Raw genomic sequence first — 25,751 nt, 5'->3', positions numbered from 1 at the left:
CAAATATTCTGTAACACGGATTTTCATTGCTATACCCTATTTTAATCATTATAGCTGGACAGACACCAACCAATGATGACAGACGACAAACTTTGCGCTATATCTATATATCGATGTACCTAGAACGTTCATTTCCTCTCTACATGTTCTGTGTAGAGTAGATGTCTATGAGAACTGCAACTCGCTTTGTGGTCATAGTCCTAACCAATAGTTGTATGATTAGTCTAGCAAATGAGACATCAAAGAGGAAAATATATGCAATACAGCTAGAAAAGACTTGACAGCAAAATACCTTACCAAACTAAACTTACATTTCTTAGCCTGAATTGGTATCAGATGTTGGCAGCACTTTGGTGGACACTAGTTTTTTGTGTTCAAACTCCACATTATTGGTATTATTCAGATACAAGCATGTAGTTCAGCTCTAAGCAAGTAATGATGTCATCAGCCAATGAGAAGGCTTTGATTCCTACAAGCAGCTCTTCCAAAGCTGTTGCCTTGACTACGGGAGAGTTCAAAGTTCCTAAAGCTAAACCTAAAAAGATTCTAGAAGAGGACGCATATGAAGAGGTGATGCTATCATTTACCGATTCTCTCTTAATGCTCTTCCCAAATCTCGCTCCGAGTGTAGCATGGCATGTGATTGGTTGAGTGTCTCCTACCAAGTTTAGCATCATATCTATTGGTTAATGGGGCTCTGCCGAACTGTGGCATCACACATGTTGGTTATGTATTGATTTCAAGCGTGGCATTGCATCTGATTGGTTAAATGGCTTTAACAACCCACGCAATTTGTTGATACGGGTTTAAAATTGCATGTGATTCGTTGATACGGTTTTAACATTGCATGCGATTCGTTGATACGGTTTTAACATTGCATGCGATTCGTTGATACGGCTTTAACATTGCATGCGATTTGTTGATGCATCGAACTAGCTTTACTGTAACACCACGTGTGGTTGGTTGATGTATTAGCAGTAGGGTTAAAACATGCATTTATCACTATTATTAAACCCGGCGTTGTACAGGGTTTCCATTATTTTTAATCAGATACGGTTATAGATTCACACTACAAATTGCTACACTGTATCAACAATACAACGATCAACAAAAGCGCTCATCGAAGGTAATTGTAGTGCGGAAGCATATTTTTGAGTGTAATCAGATAGATCATGTTGTTTTTATAAATAGCGAAATCTTCAAGATTGCCAATTGAGCCTGGCATTGTTTGGTGTGGGCCTGACTTTGCACATTAAATAGTCTGTAGGTAACGAATGGAGTCCCGACAGTTTGCGCCCACAAACTCTTCCTTTAAGCAAGAATTTTTTAGCTTCGTATAGCGCCACTTTCAGATGCAACGCGGCAATGTCATAAAGCGGGCAATTCGTGCAGAAAATTAGAGTCTAATTATTCTGCAATACCAAAATGCATTTGGTTAGCGCAGATATTAGAGTTCGATTCTCGTACAAAGCAATCGTTTATGAAGCACTTCAATTATCGCCGATATTATTTCTTCAGCGCGACTAATTCTCGCAAGATTACAAGATGATCAGGGTGTTATTAGTCTATAGATAAACACTAATCATCCAGAAATGAATATTAAAACTTACAGCTCTGCTGCACAGGTTGAATATGTCATTTAAATATGAAACTTTTTCAACTCATCTTAACATTTACCATTGTCCACCAGTCTGTTTATTAAGAAGGTCACTGGTGAGCATACACCTATCTTTATAGATAGCGACTTAAAACAGTGAGTATCAATAAAGTCATTACACAACAAGTGTAGTGAGGTTGGTGTCTGTCAAACCAGCATTTGTATTTCAGGCTTAAGATATCACTCTTTTTAAACCGCGTATATTATAGCTAATTTATATTGAATAGTGTTTTTCACTGAGCGGTAGTGTTCAGGAATTAAAAATAAGTTTGGTAGACAATTTAGCAATGTCCAGCAATGAGCCTGGTGATGCCTGGCATATCTTTACAATGCATGATGCGCAATATTGCATCAATCGGCAAGGCATCCAAATATGGAAATGGCCAAAACCCACAAGTTAAGTGAGTTTTGTCCCTCACAAATATTTATCGAATGTTTCATGCTTGCGAATGATGCGCCAGAAAATGTCATGCAGGCTATTCCATTATGAACTTTTTCACATTTCCATTGCTTTTTCTACTTCAATTTGAACCATTTCAAACGCGCTAATGTTTTAAAAGCTGCCAAGCATGACAGCATCTTTGATATGACAACATCTTATCTTGTCACATTACGCTATTCACAACGCGCCAGCAGTAATGCAAATGTCCTTTAAAACACATCACACTGTAACTCAACGAGCGCACAACTCCAAATGACCGTCATTAAAACAGCATCAATCGTTATGAGGACCCCATACTTACATGTACCTCCGTTCTGTCATGTAACCAATATCTCTCCTATTGCATGTTTAGAGTATTGTGAAGATCATTGAGCGGGACTATTACCCAGACCTTCCCAAGTTGAGAGCTCAAAGTGAGTATTTAGAAGCTAAGGCTAGAAATGACACAGAAAAGCTCAGAGAGATTCATCTAAAATATGGACCTCGAAAGGAGAAGCCAGCTACTCAGCAGGCAGACTCTACCTCAGATATATGTAAGTGTGAGTCTAGTGTTGTCTTATACTTATCTTATGCTGTCTTAACTGCAACCAGTAGTGAAGAGCAGTATGTTGTACTCTAGTTTATATTTTAAGAATTGCTTTCCCTTACATGATTTTGACACTTTTACATATGACATTGGCATGTTAAACAGTCATGAGGGTATATGTGCGTCCAATAGATATAATTCCATTGTGACCAGTTAAAAAAAATTAAAATACTTAATACAATTTCTCTCTCCAAAATGATAAGTTTTCTTGCTATATGGAGTACTAGGCGAATGTTTGGTGTTGCACGGGTAATAAAATAATAACCCAATAAATTTGAGTAACTTGCGCTAGTCTAAATCTTAACTATAATAAGAGCCATATCCGTAATTCTGAAGCCAGCAAGTAACTATTACGGCAGTGATACATCAAATAATATGCTATAAATCTGCAAATTTATAATTTGTATAACAATAATTTATCAAATGCTACACATATATATTAAAAAGCAAGTGACAAACAAACAATCTTTTTACTGTCATAAGAGCCAATGTCCAATCGTCTATCCGAAGCCATACTAAGAGTGTTAGGAAAAAGATTCCCTCCACTGGAATCGAACCCGGTTATCGAGCTTTCAGCTAAGCTTGCTACCATATGCGTCACTCGACCACATTGTTGCATTTTGGAATAATTATGCGGATACTTATTACACCTATGGCGCATGGGACTGCCAGTGTACTAGTGTTTATAATACATGCAAAAACAAAAATTAACATAAATTTGTTGAATAAAAATTATTTGCTTCATTTACTGGACTAGTTGTTTTTGAATGTTAGTTTTGTTTGGACTCATTTTATGTTCTTCTAGTTGTTCAATATCTTCTACATTGTCTTCTGACTTCACTTTTTCTCTGCACTACTGAACTAGTCGATATTAGCTTATCAACAGTTTTTAGCGGAGTAAAACCTTTACGTGTAGCCATTAACTCTTTCGCTACCGTAAGCCGATGTATCGACTTTCGCGGTAATAGAAGTACAGACTGTAAGCTGATATGTCGGCATATCAATATCGGTTTTACTTTTCTTTTCATTACGAAGCCTAGACATTAGCTAGACCAATCAAATTTTGTTTCCAAAGAAACAACCGTGTTGCCAATCACATGCAACCAATCAAAAATTTTTTGGCTCGGCAGTTCAATTTCTAATTATTTTTCACAACGGGAAAACCAGATTGTTATTGTCATGGCAATAAGAAACTCACCGCGTTTGTTCAACGCAAAGAAAGCGTCAAAAGTTTTGCGAGAGTAGGATTCATTAACCAATTTTATACTTATCTTGTAGAGAATTTGGTTCCAAATAAGATGCATTTTACAATAAAATCATATCTGCATTGATTCTCGAGATATTGCTTACATACTAGCGATATATCGGTTTTTGAAAATCCATTTGAACTAATTTGGTCAGAATAACGATTTTGGCGCAGCAGTGAATGAGTTAAAAATACACTTTTTGTGTAAATAAAGAGAAACTTATACCCATGTGTATAGATTGCACATTCCTGCTGAGCACAAATTTTAGTCTCAAAATAGTAGTACATATGCTATTGTAATAGTAGTACATATGCTATTGTAATAGTAGTACATATGCTATTGTAATAGTAGTACATATGCTATTGTAATAGTAGTACATATGCTATCGTAATAGTAGTACATATGCTATTGTAATAGTAGTACATATGCTATCGTAATAATAGTACATATGCTATTGTAATAGTAGTACATATGCTATCGTAATAGTAGTACATATGCTATTGTAATAGTAGTACATATGCTATCGTAATAGTAGTACATATGCTATTGTAATAGTAGTACATATGCTATCGTAATAGTAGTACATATGCTATCGTAATAGTAGTACATATGCTATTGTAATAGTAGTACATATGCTATCGTAATAGTAGTACATATGCTATTGTAATAGTAGTACATATGCTATCGTAATAGTAGTACATATGCTATTGTAATAGTAGTACATATGCTATTGTAATAGTAGTACATATGCTATTGTAATAGTAGTACATATGCTATTGTAGTAGTAGTACATATGCTATCGTAATAGTAGTACATATGCTATTGTAATAGTAGTACATATGCTATTGTAATAGTAGTACATATGCTATTGTAGTAGTAGTACATATGCTATCGTAATAGTAGTACATATGCTATCGTAATAGTAGTACATATGCTATCGTAATAGTAGTACATATGCTATCGTAATAGTAGTACATATGCTATCGTAAATACTCAAGTCGATAATTAGTTGCTATATTAAAAATTTACAAACAAATAAAAATATTTTAAAGAAGTTGATCAAAAAGGGGAGCTACACAGGTTTGGTATGCTGCGGCAAATCTCTTATCCTGGTATAGTCGGTTTCAGTGCGGAAAGGGTTGACTACAAATATGTATATAAATTTTATTGCAAGCCTGGTCTAACGCATGCCAAATACTCTTTATAAACAGCGCTGCAAGAAGCAGTAGTTACCTTAAAACATCCATTTGAGCACCACCTCTACATAAAGTTCACCTTTATTAGAACGCCACTATCGGTGAAAGGTTAAAAGTTACAGCGCGATCATTTACTTAAATGCCACCTCTAAAGCCTGGTTCCCATATCGATTGCGAGACTCCGGCGGTAACTAGCGCAGCTAAATGCGACGCTAGGCTCGGCGGCATATGTTCACATATGAGCTGCATCGCTAAACATAATCACGGAATCAAATAAAATGTTCACTCGCCATGCCGTTTCTATAATGGTGACCTTCACCTGTACAGTGCATTTCGGGAAGGTTTTGCCTGCGGTCTTTCGCGAAATTTGAACAGCGCTAAACTATTGTGTTGCCGCCGGCAACTACCGGCGGTCCTCGGCAGTAGCCGGCGCGTAGGTTCCCATTTTACCGCTAATAGCCTGCGGTGCTGCCGCCGGTGCTTTGCGACGTATATGGGAACCAGGCTTTATGCACTGCCACCCTGACATTCATCATATTGCAGTTTTATGGACGCTTAATAAAAATTGATCAATAGAAAATTCAAAATAATCACAAATTAGTACTAATAATGACTAGATTACTCCAATATCAGTGAATTTTTTGCCGTTGTTGTCGTCGGCATTGCCATGGTTTTAGTGACGGTTGTGCCTGAAGATAGTTTGATCAGCAGAATCGTCAGAACCTCACTCTGATTTGAAGTCACTAAGGTCTAACTCCAACCCATCCTTTTCAGATTCATATATAAGGTGTTGTACAACATAATCTGAAGACTTTAAAATGGTTAAACGAACGATTAGAATATTCCTCGAGCAGGGTTGGAAAAAAATCATGATTTTTTAAATCAAAAAAATCTGATTTTCTTGATTTAAATCAGATTTTTTTTATTTAGGTTGGATTTTTTTGAAAACATCGATTACCAGTTTTTTTCGTAACCGCTAACATAATATTATTTTATTTTGTTGAAGTGTGCAACATGAAAACATTAGCAACATAACAAAACAACTTTGCATCACTTTAATTTATTCAAAGTTGCTTTTATTATAATTTTGATCAAGTTGTGCAGTTCATATTCACAGTAGACCCTCTATAAGTCCTATTTTTGACAGAGACAAAATCAAATATCATCAAACATGATTTTTTAGAATGATTCAAATCATGATTTAAATCATCTGATTTTAATCGGCCAACCCTGTCTTCAAGAACAGCATACATTATAATAGCATCAGGAGCCAGTAGTGCACTCTGTCTTCAAGAACAGCATACATTATAATAGCATCAGGAGCCAGTAGTGCAATGACATATCAAAGCCCGTTTTCTTACTACAAAGGTTTTTTAGTTTTTCCTCAAAACATTAAAAGCATTACACATTTCAATTAGTAATTATTGTCTCAGTCTAATATGTTTTACTCATATTACTTTCTTGTTTGATTCGGTTTGATACCTCAATATAAATGAAAAACTGTTTAACAAAAATGCTGATGCTTAAAGGTTGACTTGCAACAAAATCACATTACAGTCATTTGGTATCAAAAGATTCACCATGTCGTACTGTGTTGTGTTGTAGGTGCCAAATACGTGGAAATGTGATTACAAGCTCTTAAAAGCTCAAAAATGAAAAGCCGCCGTAGATTAGAATCTCTTTATTTCTCTGACGTAGTCATTAGTTTGGTTATCGTCATGTCACGTGATGTTCTCACGTCAATTGAAAGGCCAATAAAAAGCTCAATATAAAACTTATCGTAGTTCTAGTTTATGACAAACACTTCGGGTTTTACCGAAGACCCCGTATCAAATATAGATGCTCGCTACTTTACAGTTTTGTTTCGGCATTATCTAATCGTCAAGTCGTAATCTGACCATATGACCCAATACTTCGCAAATAATTTTTGCAGCACTTTTAGATTATCACAGGTGACCAACAGGCTCGTCATGATTATCAGACAATGATATGTACTCCTTCGAGCTAAGGTTAAAAAGTTTAACGAATTTTTACTGTAAGTTATAAGATATCAGTGTTAAAAGTGGCAGCATTACAATGACGATAAAACAGACGCGTAAGAACAGTAGACATGGTTTTATTGAACGCGTGAAGTATATTTGTGAAAATATTTCGACGAATGAGGTTGCATGAAAGTGTAAACAGAAACCATCCTGTAACAACTACGTCCCATTTGAGCCGTTTTGGAAAGAGAATCCAAACTACGGCGGTCTCGTGTGGCTGCTGTTAAATGTTCGCTTTTTAGCTTTTAAGAGCTTGTAATCACATTCCCATATATTTTGCACCTACAACACGACAGAGTAAGACATGGTTAATCTTATGATACTAAATAACTGTAATGTGAATTTTGTTGCAAGTCAATCTTTAACTCTCTCACTACTGAGCCAAATTCGATATTCTGACCAAATTAGTTCAAACAAATTTTCCAAAATTTGATATACCGCTAGTGTTTAAGCAATATCTCGAGAATCAATGCAGATTATGTTTTTCTGTAAGATTCATCTTATTCAGAACGAAATTCTCTACAAGATAAGTACAAATTTGTTTTGTGAATCCGACTCTCGCAAAATTTCCGACGTTCTGTTTGCATTGAATGAACACGGTGAATTTTTTCTTCTCATGATGAAAGCGATCTGGTCTTTGTTGTTTGTTTATGTTTTATAGCTGAAACATAAATTACTATAGCAAATGTTGAGACAGTATATTTTTCATATCAGTTCAATATGACAGCTACAACAGGAGTGTCCAATCTTTTAATCGCAATAACAAGTATTATCAACAGCTGGCAAGCCAAGCTAGTAAAGCAAATAATGCCGCAAAAACCAGTAAGCTATAATTACATTACACTAGAAATAAGCTATGAAAAGCTTGACAAAAAGACAATAATATTTCAACAGTTTTCCTGTTTTGAAAAATAAGTAAAAGTGGTATCGCTTAGCAAAACTTTTTCGATTGGTTGCACGTGATTGGTAACAAGATTGTTTCATTGGAGATAAAATTTGATTGGTCTAGCTAAAGTGTGAGCTTCGTAATGAAACGAAGAGTGACACCCTATTGATTAGCTGAATCATCGGCTGACGGTCTGTAGCCTACTTCTATTACCACGATTACCTGTGGCGAAAAAATTAAGCTAATAACTTACGCTAGCTATAATTAGCTTATAAGCTAGTAAATTAACTTACTATAATAAGAGCTGTGCTTATAATTTTAATATGTTATTTACGTTACACGACATGACCCTTCATGCAATCGATCATGATCTTCAAGCGTATTAGTAGCAACCAATAGTCTTTTTGCAAGTGATTCAAGTGTGCGTATTTTAACCATTGTAATGAGTATAGCCACAATTATTCCATTGTATAGCATAGTAGCTCCTCGGCCTGTGGATAGCACACCCATCTACAGACCTGGGTATTCTGGGTTCAAATTCAGTGCGAAGCAGTTTATTTCATTCTTACAACTTTATCGCTATAACTGGACATATAGACGACAGACCAACAAATAATAAACACTTCAATATATATTTATGTGGTTTTTTCTATAAATGTAGTTTAGTTATATAGATGAACAACTTCTAGGTTAAAGCATTCATAAGTGAAGGGTTCAGTGTATATGAGTTGTCTTCACCCAAGTAGGGATATATCGTAAATGTTAAATTTACCGTTTTAGCATTAAAAAGTTCTCATTCGATTGTGTTGAGAGTCAAGCTAAAATAATTTACAGTATTTCAGCGAAATACCCAAAATGTGAATTTGAGACAAGGGCAGTTGGTATCATAGTTTATGAACATAATTGTAGACTTTTTTTTATCTTTCTTTTTTCTCTAGTCGTGTGTTTGCATGCAAAGGGAGTGTTGGTTCCTTTGCAAGATGAAAATTTATTGTTAGCATTTCCTGAAGGCATAATCTCTTCTGGTCGTTTTGTGTTTATTTGAAAACTCCAGCACAATTGTGTTAAGATTGGAGTTCCAAAAGTGAGCAGGACTTCGGCAACGTACACAAAATGTGAATTTGAGACAGCGCAGTTGATAGCTATGTTTAGTTTTAAACAAGCTGCAAAACTCTTTTATGGATTGGAGTGAGGACAGAAGGACAGTTGCTAACAGTTCCAGTTAGAGTTTCCTATTTATTCTTTATTGGTTGTAATACACTTTAGTAATCGGTAAAGTTGGTAATTAATTGGTAATCAATTCCGTGAATTACGAAATAGTAACCAATAAAGTTAATCAAACAATTTTTGTATTTGCATTATTTAAAAAGGGATGACGAAATTTTAAGAAACATAAAATGACATGATGACCTACGCCTTTCTTTGATCCAATCAATATTACGTTATAACTGTACTGTATATCAAGGTAGAATCGTATCAAACTTACAGTTATGTCATAAAATTTAAAATTAAGAGATTAGTGTCCCATCATTACTTCTTTAATTAGCAGGCTATATCAGGACTGCTATTGCACAGACAAATAGGCCTGTGGCCGCAAGAACCAACTATAAAACTATATAACTAGAATTGCGCAACCATTAATAGCTACTAAGCTCAGTACAATGTTAAAATTAATGCAAAGATAGTTGTACTAATCAAGCGAAGTTGCTTTTTATAATTTCATATTGGTACACTTGGCAGCCTTGTGCACTGTGAGAGATCGTAATGAGTATGTGAATAATGATTCCATGAAGTGGCAATGTAGTTAATTGGTGTAGGGGTTAGAGCGCCAGTCTGCAAAATGGAATTCCTAAGATCAAATCCCACCCGAAGCAATTTTTTTTCTTGAAGATATTAGCTAGGTATGGACATAGCTTTTATTACAGTAAATATTTAAAATTCCAAGAAATTTGCTATGGTCATAATTTACAAACATTTCTGTAGACCTATGTTTATCTCAGTGTTCTCTATAGTTATTAGCCTATTAGATCTTAGCCTCTTTTAGTAATCTGGTGTGTAACTGTATCTAGATTCAACGCCTGCAAGCTTTGACACACCAGCTACAACAAATGAACAGCTAACAACTCCAGGACCAGGAGCAGAAGCTCACAGAAAGGAGAAGCAACCCAAAGAGGATGTCTCCAGTAAGTTGGCAGATTGAGTGGACAACTCCAATAGTAACTTTCACCATATGTACAAGTTGTAGCCTGTTGTTTATCCGTCAAATAAATGTTCCATTTTCTAAAATTCACGGAGCTTTGTAATATTATATCGTAATGCCTCTAAATTGACAGGTTTTCTATGGATACTTTGAATAAAATTTCCAAAGGTATCTTTTGTTGAACGGGTGTAGCAAGAATAACAACTCTTTGGAGTTGTCCTTTCCTTGTCTCCTTCAATGATAGTGATTAGAGGATGATTTGCGGATAAATTAAATAAAGCGTGTATATGTGGCGAGATTGTGGATAATCATAGCCTGTAAACTTAGATTGTTAATAAAAAATTTTGGGCTATGATTAATGGTTACTCCATAGAATGCGTTCCCCGATATACGCTTAAAAATGTGATCTATCTTGGCAAAAACAACCGTTGAATATGTGAAGAATGTACAACTAGAATACGAATGCTACAGTGTACTCCATGCTCATACTCTCTTTGCATAGGTAATTGTAATGTGATGCAATTATGTTCATGTAGACTCTGTGGTGCAATTGGTAGTGTGTCTGACTCCAGATCGGAAGGGTGTTTGTTCGAGTCACGTCAAGGTCATTGCTTTTATATCGCTTATTCATTAGAATATTTAATATTCGTTGTCAAGTACATACTAATGTCACATGTTTTACATTTCGTCATCAATAAAATAATGATTTTTTATGTGTTAGTCAAGAATAATTTGTGCCAAATTTTCATTCTATGGATTAGTTTGGGTGATTATTTCAGCAAGACTGACCCTAGTATTTACTCACAGTGAAGAAGAACAGCTATACTCGACATATTTGTTTTTTGCATCGAGTGCATCTTAAAATAAACGTTAAAGTTGACAAATTCATCTGATTTTTATGTCAAAGAAAACTCATTTCAAGTTTGAAGTTTCAAGAAGAAGATGCTACTATATTTTTCGCCTAAATTGTCAGTCAAGTTTCTCCAAAAAGAGTGTGTTTTTCAATAACAAGTTGTTTTATTTACCACACAGTGTTTGTATACACTTTTTCCCTCTTTCCTGTATCAATTTACCTCCGTTAGTAGAGTACATCTGTTGCCAAGAAATTTGTTATTTTATTTTTCTATCCTTTTAGGATGTGTTGGTAGATTATAAATATCAATATTTATTATTTTAAAGCAGCTTTGGTTTTATAATTTACTGTGATACAGATATGTTTTATTCTGGAATGAGTTAATTCGATTTCAGTCATTAAAATGAGTTTAATTCTATTGGAATATGAATCATTTTATATACAAATTTGACAGAATGAATTGAGCTCATATCACAATGGTTTATTGCCAATTTATTGCCAAGGCAGCTGCAGTATGCAGTGCATGTGTGTGCAGGTGTATGAGTGTGTATGTATGAGTACGTGTGTGAAGATATCAATTCTGCCTGTTCTAAAATTGTTTGTTTTCTGATGGGGGAAAAGTTTGCATCATTATGGGTTGTTTATCCTTGTAGCTCCACCCAGCATTTTATATGATGCGCATTGGCAGTACAGAGTTTCATAGCAATGCTAATATTGCAAGCTCTGTTGTATTTCAACAGTGTTTACACAACCACTGTTATCAGCTGTACAAACATTTACACACCTCATCTGCGTCTATGTATATAAGCTTATGCATGACTTCATAAAATGTGTTATCAGGGCACAAGTGCATATCACTAGATTGGGGTATATCCCTTGCTGATGTCATTCTTGGTGATATATTTTTCTTCTGAGCATTTTAACCGCCATCAACATTTACTGATTACAATCATGAAACATACTGGCAGTCAGATCACTTCAAACATCAAAAACAATCGCAAATGATAAAAAAATGTCTAAGTTTTCTGTAACATATTTTAAAATTTGTGTGAGTGGTCGTTTAAAATGTTATTTTCAGACAGTATTTGTGTACTCACATCATAGCATTATCATATACAGAGGTTGAAGGTGATACCAGCATGAGGTTGGACAAGTTCCTCTCAGTGCACACCAGTGAAGACAATGAGTCATTCGTAGAGCTAATGGATGACTTTGAGAAAAAAAGGAAGGAAAAGCATGCATGGCTGTATGTCAAAGAGGGGGAACAGAAGGAGGTGTGTATCTAGTTGAAGGTCAACTGTCAGCCTTTTAAAATTGCATTCATTTTACTAATCATGATATATTTAGTTCTTTGGCAACAACTTTGATTTTGCTAAAACAGGTTTTAGAGGGAAAAATATTAGCCATGTAAGCTCCAAGATTTCTAATATGGAGTTCATGTTTTTGTGAAACATAGACATATGATATACGATGTCAATGCCGACGATTAGACAATGTGGGAATGCGAGACAAAAGCACATAAATTATAATACATTTTTTCTATCCAGTCGCTACACTGCATGCTTTGGTTACTTATCATGGCACTTAATTATAACGCAAGGTCAAAGGTCGACACAAATTTCGTAAATAATGAAAAGGTCTGCTCCGTATTTGTAACTTGCGAGCAGTAGTTATGGAATTACACCAATCAGCTTGTGTGTGCATCTTCTGGAGCATGCTAGCAAAAAATTCTTCCTTCAGACAAATAGAAAATTTAAAAAATTGTTCATAAAAATTAGCAATTCTTAGAAGACATTGTCCAGTCTCAGAAGTTGGAATGTTTTAAACCTATGCTCTGTTGTTATTAATAAGAAGTTTTAAATGGAAAAGTTTTAGATAAATCAGTTCAAAATTTTAAGGATTTTGATATAATTTTCTCGCATCCCAGCTGTTTCTGGTCGGTTTTTTGCAAGAATCACGAATCTTTTTGTATATTCCCATGACATAAAAATGTTGATAAAACCCGATATTTGGTTGAAATCACTTACCAGTATTATTCAAGCACTAATCTGTGATGTCATTTGCTAATGTTGATGCTATAAAATTTGTGCTGTCAGTTAAAATGGAAATACATACATTGTAGCTGGTCACACAAGTACTATTAGTTGTGTTTTGTTGGAGTTGGTCCCATTCAGGGTGACACAACTTCACATTTGGGGGAAAATTTGTTTTTGTATATTTAGATTTTTATACATTATATCTTTATTAGTCATTTCTTTTCTGAGCCATAAATTTTGTTTTATGTTTTGTTGGAACCTTCAACATTGTTTTTGATATTTCTTTACGAAATGAGAATTATTTTGCCATTTACTAATAGGTTGGAAGTCATCTCTTTGCGATTAACTTTGTCATGAGTTTTAGTTCTGGTCAGGAAGATGGCAGCTCATCTTTCAAAAACACTTATAAAACACTTTTGTTCAACTCACTCAAGAATTCCTCATTTTTGTCTTATTTTCGTAATTATTATTATTAGGATTATTTCATAATGAAAGACATCAATTTGTTGACTATTACTAATGTCAATAAATAGTTATACAGACACTCTATTGGCCAGAGTGATCAATCTATAGCACTTTCAATACATCAGATAGATTTACTGTTAATATGCTGTGATCAGGGTTGGCCACTGTCTTGCACTGGTATTATGTTAGTATATAAGCGCAATTTATCAGTTTTTAGCGTTTATCTGTTGTTACTGGTTTGATCTTGGTAAATGAAGCTTTCAGAAGCGCAGGGTATCAATTTTATTGATTCATTTCGTTAATAGTTAAATGCAGTGTCCTATGATTGGTTTGTAAGATTGTGTGCCTGCTCAATGCATAGGTTTGATGATAAATATTTCTTAATAAAAATATAAAATTTAAATAAAACTAGCAGTAAGTCTGACAATGCCGAGGATTTTTATTATTTTCAATCTGATAGCCAGCAGGTTTGAGAGTCAGATCTTCAGGAACCAAGGCTAGATTTTAAAAACTAATACTATAGCGACCTGCAAGAAGGCACGGAGCAAATATTTGGCTAAAAACGTGGAACCGTATGGCGTTTACACGGACTAACAGACACGCACTAACTTTTTTCTGAGCGTTTTAACTGCGATCAATTTTTGTTGATGTTAATCTTCAAATATCTTGACAATGATATCGCCTAAAACAACAAAAAACATATCAACTGACCAAAAATCAATACTCTATGTTGAAATTAACTAAAATTTGACGCAATTACATCTTTAATCATACTCACAGCAGCAAGGACTAGCTGATCATCAAATTCCTGTAATTCTTCTATAATGGTTTGTGCAATCGAAACCTAAACCCTTCTCTCATTCATGCAACTTTTATAAGTGGGAATTCTGTAGACACCCTAATATTTCCTAGCCGTTATAATTTCTTTTTTAAGCTCGAGGACCAACAGCTAGCTTTGCCATCAGTTGAAGCCCAAGCGGCAATAGAGGGAAATCCGACTAAACTGCAAACATGGACATATAAACCTGACAATGCACTTATGTGAGTATTTCTTCCTCTATGTCTATTGCCAGTCTTTTGTTTGTTTATTTCTGCAATTTTACAGTGCTTCATGTTTTTACGTGTCTGAAAGCTTTCTATTTTACGCTAATGGAAAGCTCCATGCCAACCAAACATGCATAGACCACTTTCTCACTATTGGTTGGAGGTGATAATAGAGATGCCCAGCGTAATTTATTCCAACCTTGGCTATGTGAAGGTTAAATAAATTAATTTATTGGCTTTGTATATGTTGTGTTTTTAATTTCACCAGCCTCTTCCTTATCAATTACAACACTTGAATTTTTTAAGATGTAGAGTCAATTATTTACAGAAACTTAGAAGATGCGCAAGATGTACATACATCACACATTTGTTGCGATGTAATTACAAACACAACATATGGATTTTCCAAGATGCGATGCATCTTGGAAAATCCATATGTTGTGATTGAAATTGGAGGCTTGACTCTATCATGAAATTTTTTATTACCATTTGTTAACTCCGTATTTTACTCTGGATAAGCTAAAATTGTCTAAATTTCTTCTTTGATGCATGGTTGAGCCAAAAAATTAATAGAACTTTCTACGGATTTGCTTGGTCTAGCCATAAATGCCTAGTCGATAAGACAAAGCAGTGACAGTGATTACATTTTTATACGCTGAATGCATTAACAACCTCATGTGACTCATGTGCTAAATCTCATGTGACTCTCCACTGTTTACATAGCAAAATGTTCATCCATTTAAAGCTGCAGTCATTGAGTCATCTTTTCCCATCTGTAACACCTACTTGAAACACGATCTACTTGACCTTCTTCTAGAATAAATATATGTTATGAAACCATCTGTCTTTACATTAAATATGAACTTACACAAAATTTTAGTAGATTTTTATTATAAAGCATCGATAATTTTTTATCATTTGCGATCGTTTTTGATTTTTGAAGTGATCTGACTGTCAGGATGACAACCGCTAATGATGAAAAATACTGATACTTTCTGATAAAATCTACTCAAATTTTGTGCAAGTTCATCTTCTAGTGAGGCTATTGATATTTCGAATTATTGGCGCTGGTGTAACATGGCGGGCGGCAAAGCCGACTGTCCTGGATTCGAACTCTGCACCATGCAATCTTTTTGACTTGTGTCTCACTATGTTGCTAAATTTACTGCAACATACCAGAATAATTGCGTTATGAGGTTTGTTTATAAATCTATTTTCATTCTAATAAACCTCCCCTTCTAAAACAGACCAAATTTCCTTGTTTTAAGTCTATATGAAATTATATACTATAGGCGATTTCTCAAATATTAAGGTCTCAAATATCAAGATTAAGGTTTTCTAAGTAAAAGTAAGCGTGGTAAAGTATAAAAAATAAAATAAATAGAAAAATAAAAAGTGCAAATAATAAATGAAAACATATTTTCAACTGCATCTAATGGGAGTTAGAGTCAATCAGGCGATGTGTTTTTACTTTTTTACCTCTGTACCTACCTGTGTGGTTCCCAAAGGCAAAGTAGCAATGAAAATGGACAGCTATACGCTGTCTACAGCAGCATCATGATTGCCTTTAATACAATGATAACAGAATAAAGAAATACATTATAATTAAATATTTTACACTTCCTCGTTTGCATGAATGATAACTTTTCGAAATTTAACGGGTTGTTCAACTTTAATTGTTTGTTTGTCTGAACATATCGTCACTTCAACAATTTCCTACTCCCAACACCGGGTTTATATGTATACATATAAACCCGGTGTTGGGAATAGGAAATTGTTGAATTAGTTACTAGCCGACTGTCCGTAGATGTATGAGTATTAACAAACACCTTATAAACAGTGGCAGGTGATGCTGTTGCCTGGCACATTGCCAATGACTAATTGGAGTAAGTTAGTATAGCTAAACTTGCTAATAAGAGCCGTCAGAGCAAGCTTTAGTGACATCGCGTAACGCAGAGTGTTATGCTTATTTTAACCGACATTCAGATCCCCTGATGATTTCATTGCATCTCGCGTAGCTTAATTGGTTAGGTTGTTACTTGGTGAATGGGGAGATTCCGAGATCAAATCCAGCACGAATTGAATCTTTCATTCCTAGATTGTAATAGCTGTAGCTGGACACACCAAACGACAGGATTTGGGAGTTATTTATTTAGATTATTCATTTTCAACAATTTTATTGGGAGGATGTTTTACTTTGGAGCTGGACAATGACAGAATTTCACTGCCACGCTGTCATGCGTTAGGATCGCACCATGTCAGAGGAGTATAAACGTTATGATCGCACCATGTCAGAGGAGTATAAACGTTATGATAGCACCATGTCAGAGGAGTATAGACGTTATGATCGCACCATGTCAGAGGAGTATAGACGTTATGATCGCACCATGTCAGAGGAGTATAAACGTTATGATCGCACCATGTCAGAGGAGTATAAACGTTAGGATCGCACCATGTCAGAGGAGTATAAACGTTATGATCGCACTATGTCAGAGGAGTATAAACGTTATGATCGCACCATGTCAGAGGAGTATAAACGTTATGATAGCACCATGTCAGAGGAGTATAGACGTTATGATTGCACCATGTCAGAGGAGTATAGACGTTATGATTGCGCCATGTCAGAGGAGTATAGACGTTATGATCGCACCATGTCAGAGGAGTATAAACGTTATGATAGCACCATGTCAGAGGAGTATAGACGTTATGATCGCACCATGTCAGAGGAGTATAGACGTTATGATCGCACCATGTCAGAGGAGTATAAACGTTATGATAGCACCATGTCAGAGGAGTATAGACGTTATGATTGCACCATGTCAGAGGAGTATAGACGTTATGATCGCACCATGTCAGAGGAGTATAGACGTTATGATCGCACCATGTCAGAGGAGTATAAACGTTATGATAGCACCATGTCAGAGGAGTATAGACGTTATGATCGCACCATGTCAGAGGAGTATAGACGTTATGATCGCACCATGTCAGAGGAGTATAGACGTTATGATCGCACCATGTCAGAGGAGTATAGACGTTATGATCGCACCATGTCAGAGGAGTATAGACGTTATGATCGCACCATGTCAGAGGAGTATAGACGTTATGATCGCACCATGTCAGAGGAGTATAGACGTTATGATCGCACCATGTCAGAGGAGTATAAACGTTATGATCGCACCATGTCAGAGGAGTATGAACGTTATGAGCGCACCATGTCAGAGGAGTATAAACGTTATGATCGCACCAGGTCAGAGGAGTATAAACTTATGTTGTTTGGCAGGTATAATGTAGAGGGAGCTCCATTGACTGCTGAAGAGAAAATAGAGTTGGCCAGTAAGGCAAAGGAGATAAATCCTAACGCTACAAGGTTCTCTTCGAATCCGTTCAAAGAACCGGCCATACCCAGTGCACCAGCTGTTCCCGTGTACGGTCGACCCAAGGGAGTCATCGGTAAGTTGTTCATGTGTTGTAACTAGCTGCTGTAGTTGTTAATAGCTCCCTTAGTTTACTGAGAATATGCAATCAAACCTCTATATAGACAGTTGAATCATTTTGAGATCCTCTTTATGCATTAAAACTGTCGCTCGTTAGTTTGGTCTACGACTGGAAAACTTAGAAATACCTCTTAACGATGAACTTAAATACAAAATTGTTGTAAATTCTATCGGAAATCGATTTGCTTACTTCTTTCTAAACAGCAATATTCATGCGGCAAATAAAATAATTGTATATGTCTAGGATAATGTGAAACAAAAGTATATCATTTTTACAAGAAGAGCCGTGTTTGTCGCGCCATCCGTCGGCCCGATGCCAGAGTTAGAGGTTAGTATGAAACATCGCTTCCAACGATACTTCAACTTGTGACATTCGGCTTGTTAGACTGACGCACCAGCACCTATCGACTGCCTTTATGTATTTCTGAATAATTGTGGACATACTTATTTCCTACGCTTTATCGACACGTGATTATTTTTCACAGGACATTACACTGCCAGGATACTAGTATATATATTAGAGATACCCCTATATGTCATTTTCTCTTCAAGTGCAGCAAGAAAGAAAAAAATATTTTTAAAGCTATGGGATTTTAATTATTCAAAACAAATTTGAGAACTTGCACCGGCTTCATGCTTTATGTTATACAGAGATTTGTTACTTAATATAAAACAAAAACTCTACATAGGTTATCTACATTATATGTAATTTACATGGAAGGAGGTTTACGTTGTTGGAGTGTCTACTGTATTTTGTATGTTGTTGGAGTGTCTACTGTATTTTGTGTGTTGTTTGAGTGTCAACTGTATTTTGTATGTTGTTTGAGTTTCTAGGGTATTTTGTATGTTGTTTGAGTGTATAATGTATTTTGTATGTTGTTTGAGTGTCTACTGTATTTTGTATGTTGTTTGAGTGTCTACTGTATTTTGTATGTTGTTGAAGTGTCTACTGTATTTTACATGTTGTCGGAGTGTTTACTGTATTTTGTATGTTGTTTGAGTGTCTACTGTATGTTGTAATTTGTTGGAGTGTCTACTGTACTTTGTATGTTGTTGAAGTGTCTACTGTATTTTGTATGTCATTTGAATGTCTGCTGTATTTTGTATGTTTTGCTTATAATTTTTACCAGTCTATTTATTTTCACTTAAACCGTCCTTTTCGGACTATTAGCCGCTACTTTTTTCTGACCATTTGAGCCATGTGGCTTATATAAGGATGCGGCTATTCTGTGGCTTTTTCTTTCACAGCTAGGACGCATTAACCAGAATCTCCAGTTAGTGCGCCTTTAGCCGTAAAAAAAATGAAACAATGCCTAACGGTACGGTTCCGTTAGGCACTAGGTTAAAAAGAGTCGGTTAATACGAAACAGTGCCGTTAGGCACTGTTCCGTTTTAAACAGGAAAGTTTCTGCCACGTTCAACAGCACCGTCCTGAGTACTGCAGCCTAGTGCTGGGACGATATCAAAAATTCGTTCCGGTACGATATGATGGCGTAGTCTACCGATATATCGAAATATCGGTTATGTTATTCGGAGTTGTCTTACCTGTCAGGAAAAGCTGCCATGGGAGAGCAACTCCCTAATTAATCCGTGTACTAGTATAATTCTTTTAGAATCGGGTATCAAATAGAGTGTCAATATGATTCGTTTTTCGAGACGTCCTTCTATCGTTATCCGCCATCTTTATGGAGAACTTTTATCATTAAAAGCACGAAGCTTCTGCAATTAATTATTGCGACCAATGCTTTTGTTTGCAAATTTTTTATTTTACTATCAAAACAACATCGAAAAATGCTATTAATCATGTAAACATCAACAATACTTACGCAGTCAGATGATACAGACCATATTATAGTCACCAAATTATTAATAACAATCAATCTTGCCACAATCAATACTTATAGAAGATCTATTCTTCAGACCTGAACCCTTGTATATAGTATCAATCAATTTATTTTTGTAAAAGTTATCCTGCATTACTTATTTGAAGTCATCGTCTCATGTAAACTTTCTTTTCATTTTTACACCAATAATCTCAAACTAAACATGAATTGTTTACTACTATCTTGCATTCGGGATACTTTCACAGTTTCCATTTTATTTGATAATATGCCTGCTAATAGAGGCTTTTTGTTATTTTGTTATCAGCAAAATTAAATATTACTAACTAACATACCATTAATCAAGAGAATGACGATAGTTTTCTACAAAGATGGCGGCTTTTTCGTAGACGAGCGCATATGCAAACAGGGCAATGACGTCAAAATAACCTATGGATCTATATTATCGTCGATATCGTCAAATATCGACGATAACCGATATTTCGATATGGGCAGAAAGCACTCGGTACGGTCGGTATCAGAAAGTGATATCGACGATATACCGAGATATCGTAATATCGTTCCAGCACTACTGCAGCCTATACAAAAGTACGGCCTGTGTGTTGTTTTATTGCCGTTTTTGGAAATTAAAGCTGATGCGGCTTATATCTATAGGGGTGCGATTTATAGTCTAAAAAGTACGGTAAGTTTGAATAGCATTTTGGAAACTCCCATATGTTGAGATGATTATAATTAGAGGCTTTACCTCATCAGGGCCTTTCTTCCTTTCTAACGAATTTCGATAAATAATTCCAACTTCGATATATGAACATTTCACCCCATCAGCGGTAGGGCTTGATTGGACATTGAAAAAGCATAGATTTGGTCAACGTCGCGTAATGAAATGGAGAAGAAAGATAAATATAGTGACAGACTGGCATCGCTCTAACGAAGGTTGATAGAAATTGGTTTGACACAATACAACTTTAGAGATCGATTCTGTCAAAATAAAAGCAAGTCAACTTCAAACAATGAATCCTAAAGTTGTCAAAGATTGGCCACATCATCGCAAAATGAAAACTCGATGCTTAGAGATTTGTTTTAGAAAATATTTTATCTATATATTGATAAATCTTACTTTGTCATTGTGCGTGTCTGTTAGTCCATGGGAACACTGTGTGTTTCTGCATCTTCTGAATGTTAGAATTCTCTCATTTCAACCGCTCTAAGAATGCTATAAGAATTTCAGCACGACTGACATTTTACAGGGTCAACCAAATTTTGTTCACAGGCTGTGTGTCTCAATCATTTGTTGGTTGGTCAGACCGCGAAGACACATGTGGTATGAGATTAATGATGAGTTCAGTCATAGTATAGCCTCGTGTCTACACAACTTTGTAATTTAAATCCAATTTACCTAGATGCTGTGGTGTCAAAAGCGAATTTTGGCAAATTGATTTTTGACCAAATCCAAAAATCGAATTTGACAATTCAAAAATTTTATTTTAAAATTTTAATTAATCGTCAAACTTAAGAATGATTAGATTACAGTTTCTGTAATTTAAAATCATCGCGTTAATAAAATGCATTTCTTGTTATTTCCTTCCGTGTTAATAAAATTGATGTACTGCTGACGAGTTTTTTGCCACGTGAGATGATTTTCTTTAACCAAAAGTACACAATTTAGTCATGTAGACGATGTGGTGTCCATATCCAGCAATTTAGTATGCACACTATGTATAGCTTATATGCCATACATGTTCTTGTAGGCTCTGCAGTGTTAGGAGTGCTTTTCGTACACCTCTTCAGTAGTTCAGGCTATGTGCCATGTGATGGACTTCAAAAGATTCATTAGCTAACTGTGTCAGTTTTTTGTAAGGAACTAGCTGATATCTGCCATGTCATTTTGGTTTCAAGGCATCTCCCTTGATAAATCTAACGATTATCACTGACAGCTAAGGCAACGGCTAAAAGTAATGAATCTACGCATTGACGCGAGCCATATGATTGAACGTGAACGTACGCAGCTGAACGAGTTACAGGCTTATGAAGTTATGGGCTTATCGTGATCCATGAGTTATCGTTAAGCGGGCATGCATTCAAAAGCGAGGCTGTACTATATCATGTGGACTCCGTGGCGCAATTGGTAGCGCGTCTGACTCCAGATCAGAAGGCTGCGTGTTCGAGTCACGTCGGGGTCATAATATTTTTCAACTGATAAATAACGGGCTATAAATGCTGTATCGTGCAGTGCATATTTCAAGCCAACAGCTGGTTTAAGCTAGTCCTTTTCCGAGCCCTAAATAACCAAATTAATACCATTCAAAACAATTAGATGCATAGGGACGTAGCTACATGTCCATTAAATTGGTAATACAAAGATGTTAAAACGTACTTTTTAAGCCTGTTTTATATGGTTAGTTGTTCACACATTAAAGAAGTATGATGCAAATGGAAATGCTTTCCCAGCTGTAGTCACATCTTTTTGCTTGTGTAAGAAACAAATGTTAACCAGCCTGAATAATAAAAAAGAGTTACAATACCCTACAGTTGTAAGTTTGCTCATAGTAGGTGAGGGTAAGACTAAATAGTCTCGTGCAAAGGTCCTGTGGTGAATGTCATTTGACGTCGATTGATAGATTGATCGATCTGAGTAGTAATCCATCACACGCCATGGGCATTTTAGACTTATTGCATCTCCTAGTGCTACTCGGTAAATTGACTAACTAATATAGCATTTATGGACAAATGAACAATTATAGTATTAACCAAATAGTTCATCTCTACTACTTTAGACTTCCCCACTCTTTATTAAAATTTGTGTCACTCTATGGCATGCCCATCCGACAGTTGCCAGTTTTTGAAGAACCTGGAAAGGTAACTATGATAGCAAGACAGTATTTAGCTATGGGAAAACATCTACGTAAAGCAATTTAAAGGTACTTCTTAAATGTGAAAAGCTGTGTTCACACCAGCCGCTTCGCAAACCAAATTTGTGTGAACGATCTCTGAATGATTTCTTGTGACCTATCGCCGAGTTTGGACTGAGCGTGGACAATTTTGCCAGTTATCATTTGCAGGGTCAGATAACTTTAGCTGATACAGCTTAGTGAGTCATGCATTGCATTCTGTCTACTATTTCCTACTACGTTCCTTGTGGACGTTTTAACGAGTTTACTAATTAATTTGCACTGCCCAGTTTATCACTAAAAATGCATAACTAAAGGGAGGCCGATTTGTGGCAAACATAATATGCTTCAACTATTATAGCGACAGCATAATACATGTAGTTGAAGCAGGCGCTTCAATTATCTTGCCATTGTTATAGTAATTGAAGCTGAGTAATAATTCTGTAGATAGCACCTTTCAGGGATGCTACCAACAGAATTATCACTCTCGAAAGAAGCTATGACAAACACCTGCACGAATCTGGAGACAAATATGGCGTTCCCTTTAAATGGCAATTATTGACTCGCTGTGAAAGTTATTTCATTGGTTACTCCAATGGAAAATTGGCTTGGAATGAGCCATCGATCGGACACTGCCCGATAAAGTTTCTCTCTGGGCAAAATTGGTCTCGGGCTCGTTTGTTCCATTCGCACTGTGATTCTCAATCAGTGGGAGAATCGCCCTGAAGCCCTGAAATCGGTGGCGGCTTGAGCGCAGCTTAAGATTTAAATGTACACCACCAAATGGGTCTTATGTTATAAGCTAGCATTAAGACTGGTGTGGCCCAGGCTTTCTTCAAATGTCAAACAAATACATCACAGCACAGGTTTAAATATTCAATGCAAATGGCTCCACTATTTTTAGAGCAACCATCTTATCAATATTTTACTGCACACTGCACATGCTAGAACAATTTTGTTGTACTCAGTACATGTTAAAAGCAACTTTTGTTTCCTGTAAACATATGTCAGTGTATCGAAACAAAGATAAGCATGCTTATTGAGAATTGTAAGAGAATAGAAGGGATGACGAGTTATATTCGTTTAACTAATCAAACAGAATGCTCAGGTTGTGAGGTAATAGCTTTTACTATTTTATTTTTAATATTTTAATCTATGCATACAGTAACTAAAGGTTATAAAATACTAGCAGTATGCTTGGCATTTCTCAAGATGTATTCTATATCTAACGCAAATTGCTGCACTCCTTTCACAACAACAACCCATGATTATGTTCACTGAGGGCAATTGTCTGTAATGCATGGGAAGGGGCATTCTTAAGTTTCCAATTCGATAGATCCTGGCAAATTTACATGAAAAATGAAAGCTCTTAAATTGTCGATTAAGCCCGCGCGGTTCTCCTTGTTAAATAAGTTGACGATAACACTTCGAGATTTGGAAGTCTGTTATTATAACTCTTCTCTTGCTTGAGAATCTTTAACGTCGCGGAGCACCTCTTTCATTTTAGTAACGATTATTCTCCAGACCTTGCTGGTGGATAGATTAGCGCAATTGGTGGCTCATTCACCTGCACATGAGCATGAGTGACACAAATCTTAGGAAAGAATGTTGACATTGTGTGGGGTATGTTGTGAATCTGAGTCCTATCCATAACAATTTTATATGCAGCACTTAGTAAAGGTTACTCCGCAATACTGAGAGGTGGTTGATTAGCGCGGGAATGTGTTGGTCTACAAAACTGAATGTCAAGAGTTCAAAACTCAGACGAAGCAATCTTTTTTTGAAGCACTATAATTATATCGTATATTATTTTTTCATTTCGAGGGTTTTAAGCAAGATTGCAAGACTACCACGGCTTTATAAATATAATTATCAGTTTAAAGCGGATACGGATGAGATATTGTTTTGGGCTGTCAATCACATTATTTTATTACCAGAAAATGTTCAAAAGACAAACAAGTTGTGTTTATAATAGTTTGTGACCAAAATCCTATTGTGATGTAGCTTTTTACTATTCACGAATTTCCTTTTCCCCTCTAGAATCTTCTTTGCCCTTTTACCTCAATAGGCCTTTTCAATTGTCTACATGTTCCCTTCTGTCTGCCGTTTTGTTGCTTCTCTCTATTTGTTTTTTTTGTTCCGTTTGCATTTTGCTCCATCTATCTTTTCTCTTCCATCTACCTTTTCTTTTCCATCTACCTTTTCTCTTCCATCTACTTTTTCTCTTCCATCTACCTTTTTTCTTCCATCTACCTTTTCTCTTCCATCTACCTTTTCTCTTCCATCTACCTTTTCTCTTCCATCTACCTTTTCTCTTCCATCTACCTTTTCTTTTCCATCTACCTTTCATCTTCTATCTACCTTTTCTTTTCCATCTACCTTTTCTCTTCCATCTACCTTTTCTCTTCCATCTACCTTTTCTTTTCCATCTACCTTTGCTCTTCCGTCTACCTTTTCTCTTCCATCTACCTTTTCTCTTCCATCTACCTTTTCTCTCCCATCTACCTTTTCTCTTCCATCTACCTTTTCTTTTCCATCTACCTTTGCTCTTCCGTCTACCTTTTCTCTTCCATCTACCTTGTCTCTTCCATCTACCTTTTCTCTCCCATCTACCTTTTCTCTTCCATCTACCTTTTCTCTGCCATCTACCTTTTCTTTTCCATCTACCTTTTCTCTTCCATCTACCTTTTCTCTTCCATCTACCTTTTCTCTTCCATCTACCTTTTCTTTTCCAACTACCTTTTCTCTTCCATCTACCTTTTCTTTTCCATCTACCTTTTCTCTTCCATCTACCTTTTCTTTTCCATCTTCCATCTAAATTTTCTCCCACTTTTTAACCTTTTTCACCTCACTTCCTCTTGTTTTCCTTTACAC

At 35.8% G+C, this 25,751-nt stretch overlaps 1 protein-coding gene and 1 non-coding gene across 2 annotated transcripts in view; both read left to right on the top strand.

Annotated features, from left to right (window-relative positions):
• LOC137398967 (splicing factor ESS-2 homolog) overlaps positions 1 to 25,751 on the top strand; it is a 39,536-nt gene that overhangs the window by 4,270 nt on the left and 9,515 nt on the right. Inside the window, exons 2-7 of the mRNA XM_068085130.1 lie at positions 404 to 570; positions 2,452 to 2,632; positions 10,126 to 10,239; positions 12,229 to 12,383; positions 14,545 to 14,651; positions 17,935 to 18,104. Of these exons, the coding sequence (XP_067941231.1) occupies positions 436 to 570; positions 2,452 to 2,632; positions 10,126 to 10,239; positions 12,229 to 12,383; positions 14,545 to 14,651; positions 17,935 to 18,104 (862 nt within the window). The 5' untranslated portion in view covers positions 404 to 435. The remainder of the gene's footprint in view (positions 1 to 403; positions 571 to 2,451; positions 2,633 to 10,125; positions 10,240 to 12,228; positions 12,384 to 14,544; positions 14,652 to 17,934; positions 18,105 to 25,751) is intronic.
• On the top strand, positions 22,097 to 22,169 carry Trnaw-cca (transfer RNA tryptophan (anticodon CCA)). Its single transcript has one exon. It is a non-coding gene; the product is annotated as a tRNA-Trp (tRNA).

This window comes from Watersipora subatra, chromosome 6, assembly GCF_963576615.1.
Source record: "Watersipora subatra chromosome 6, tzWatSuba1.1, whole genome shotgun sequence".
NCBI classification, from domain to species: Eukaryota; Metazoa; Bryozoa; class Gymnolaemata; order Cheilostomatida; family Watersiporidae; genus Watersipora; species Watersipora subatra.
Note: the sequence above shows the minus strand (reverse complement) of the source record. Positions and strands in the feature narration are given on the sequence as shown.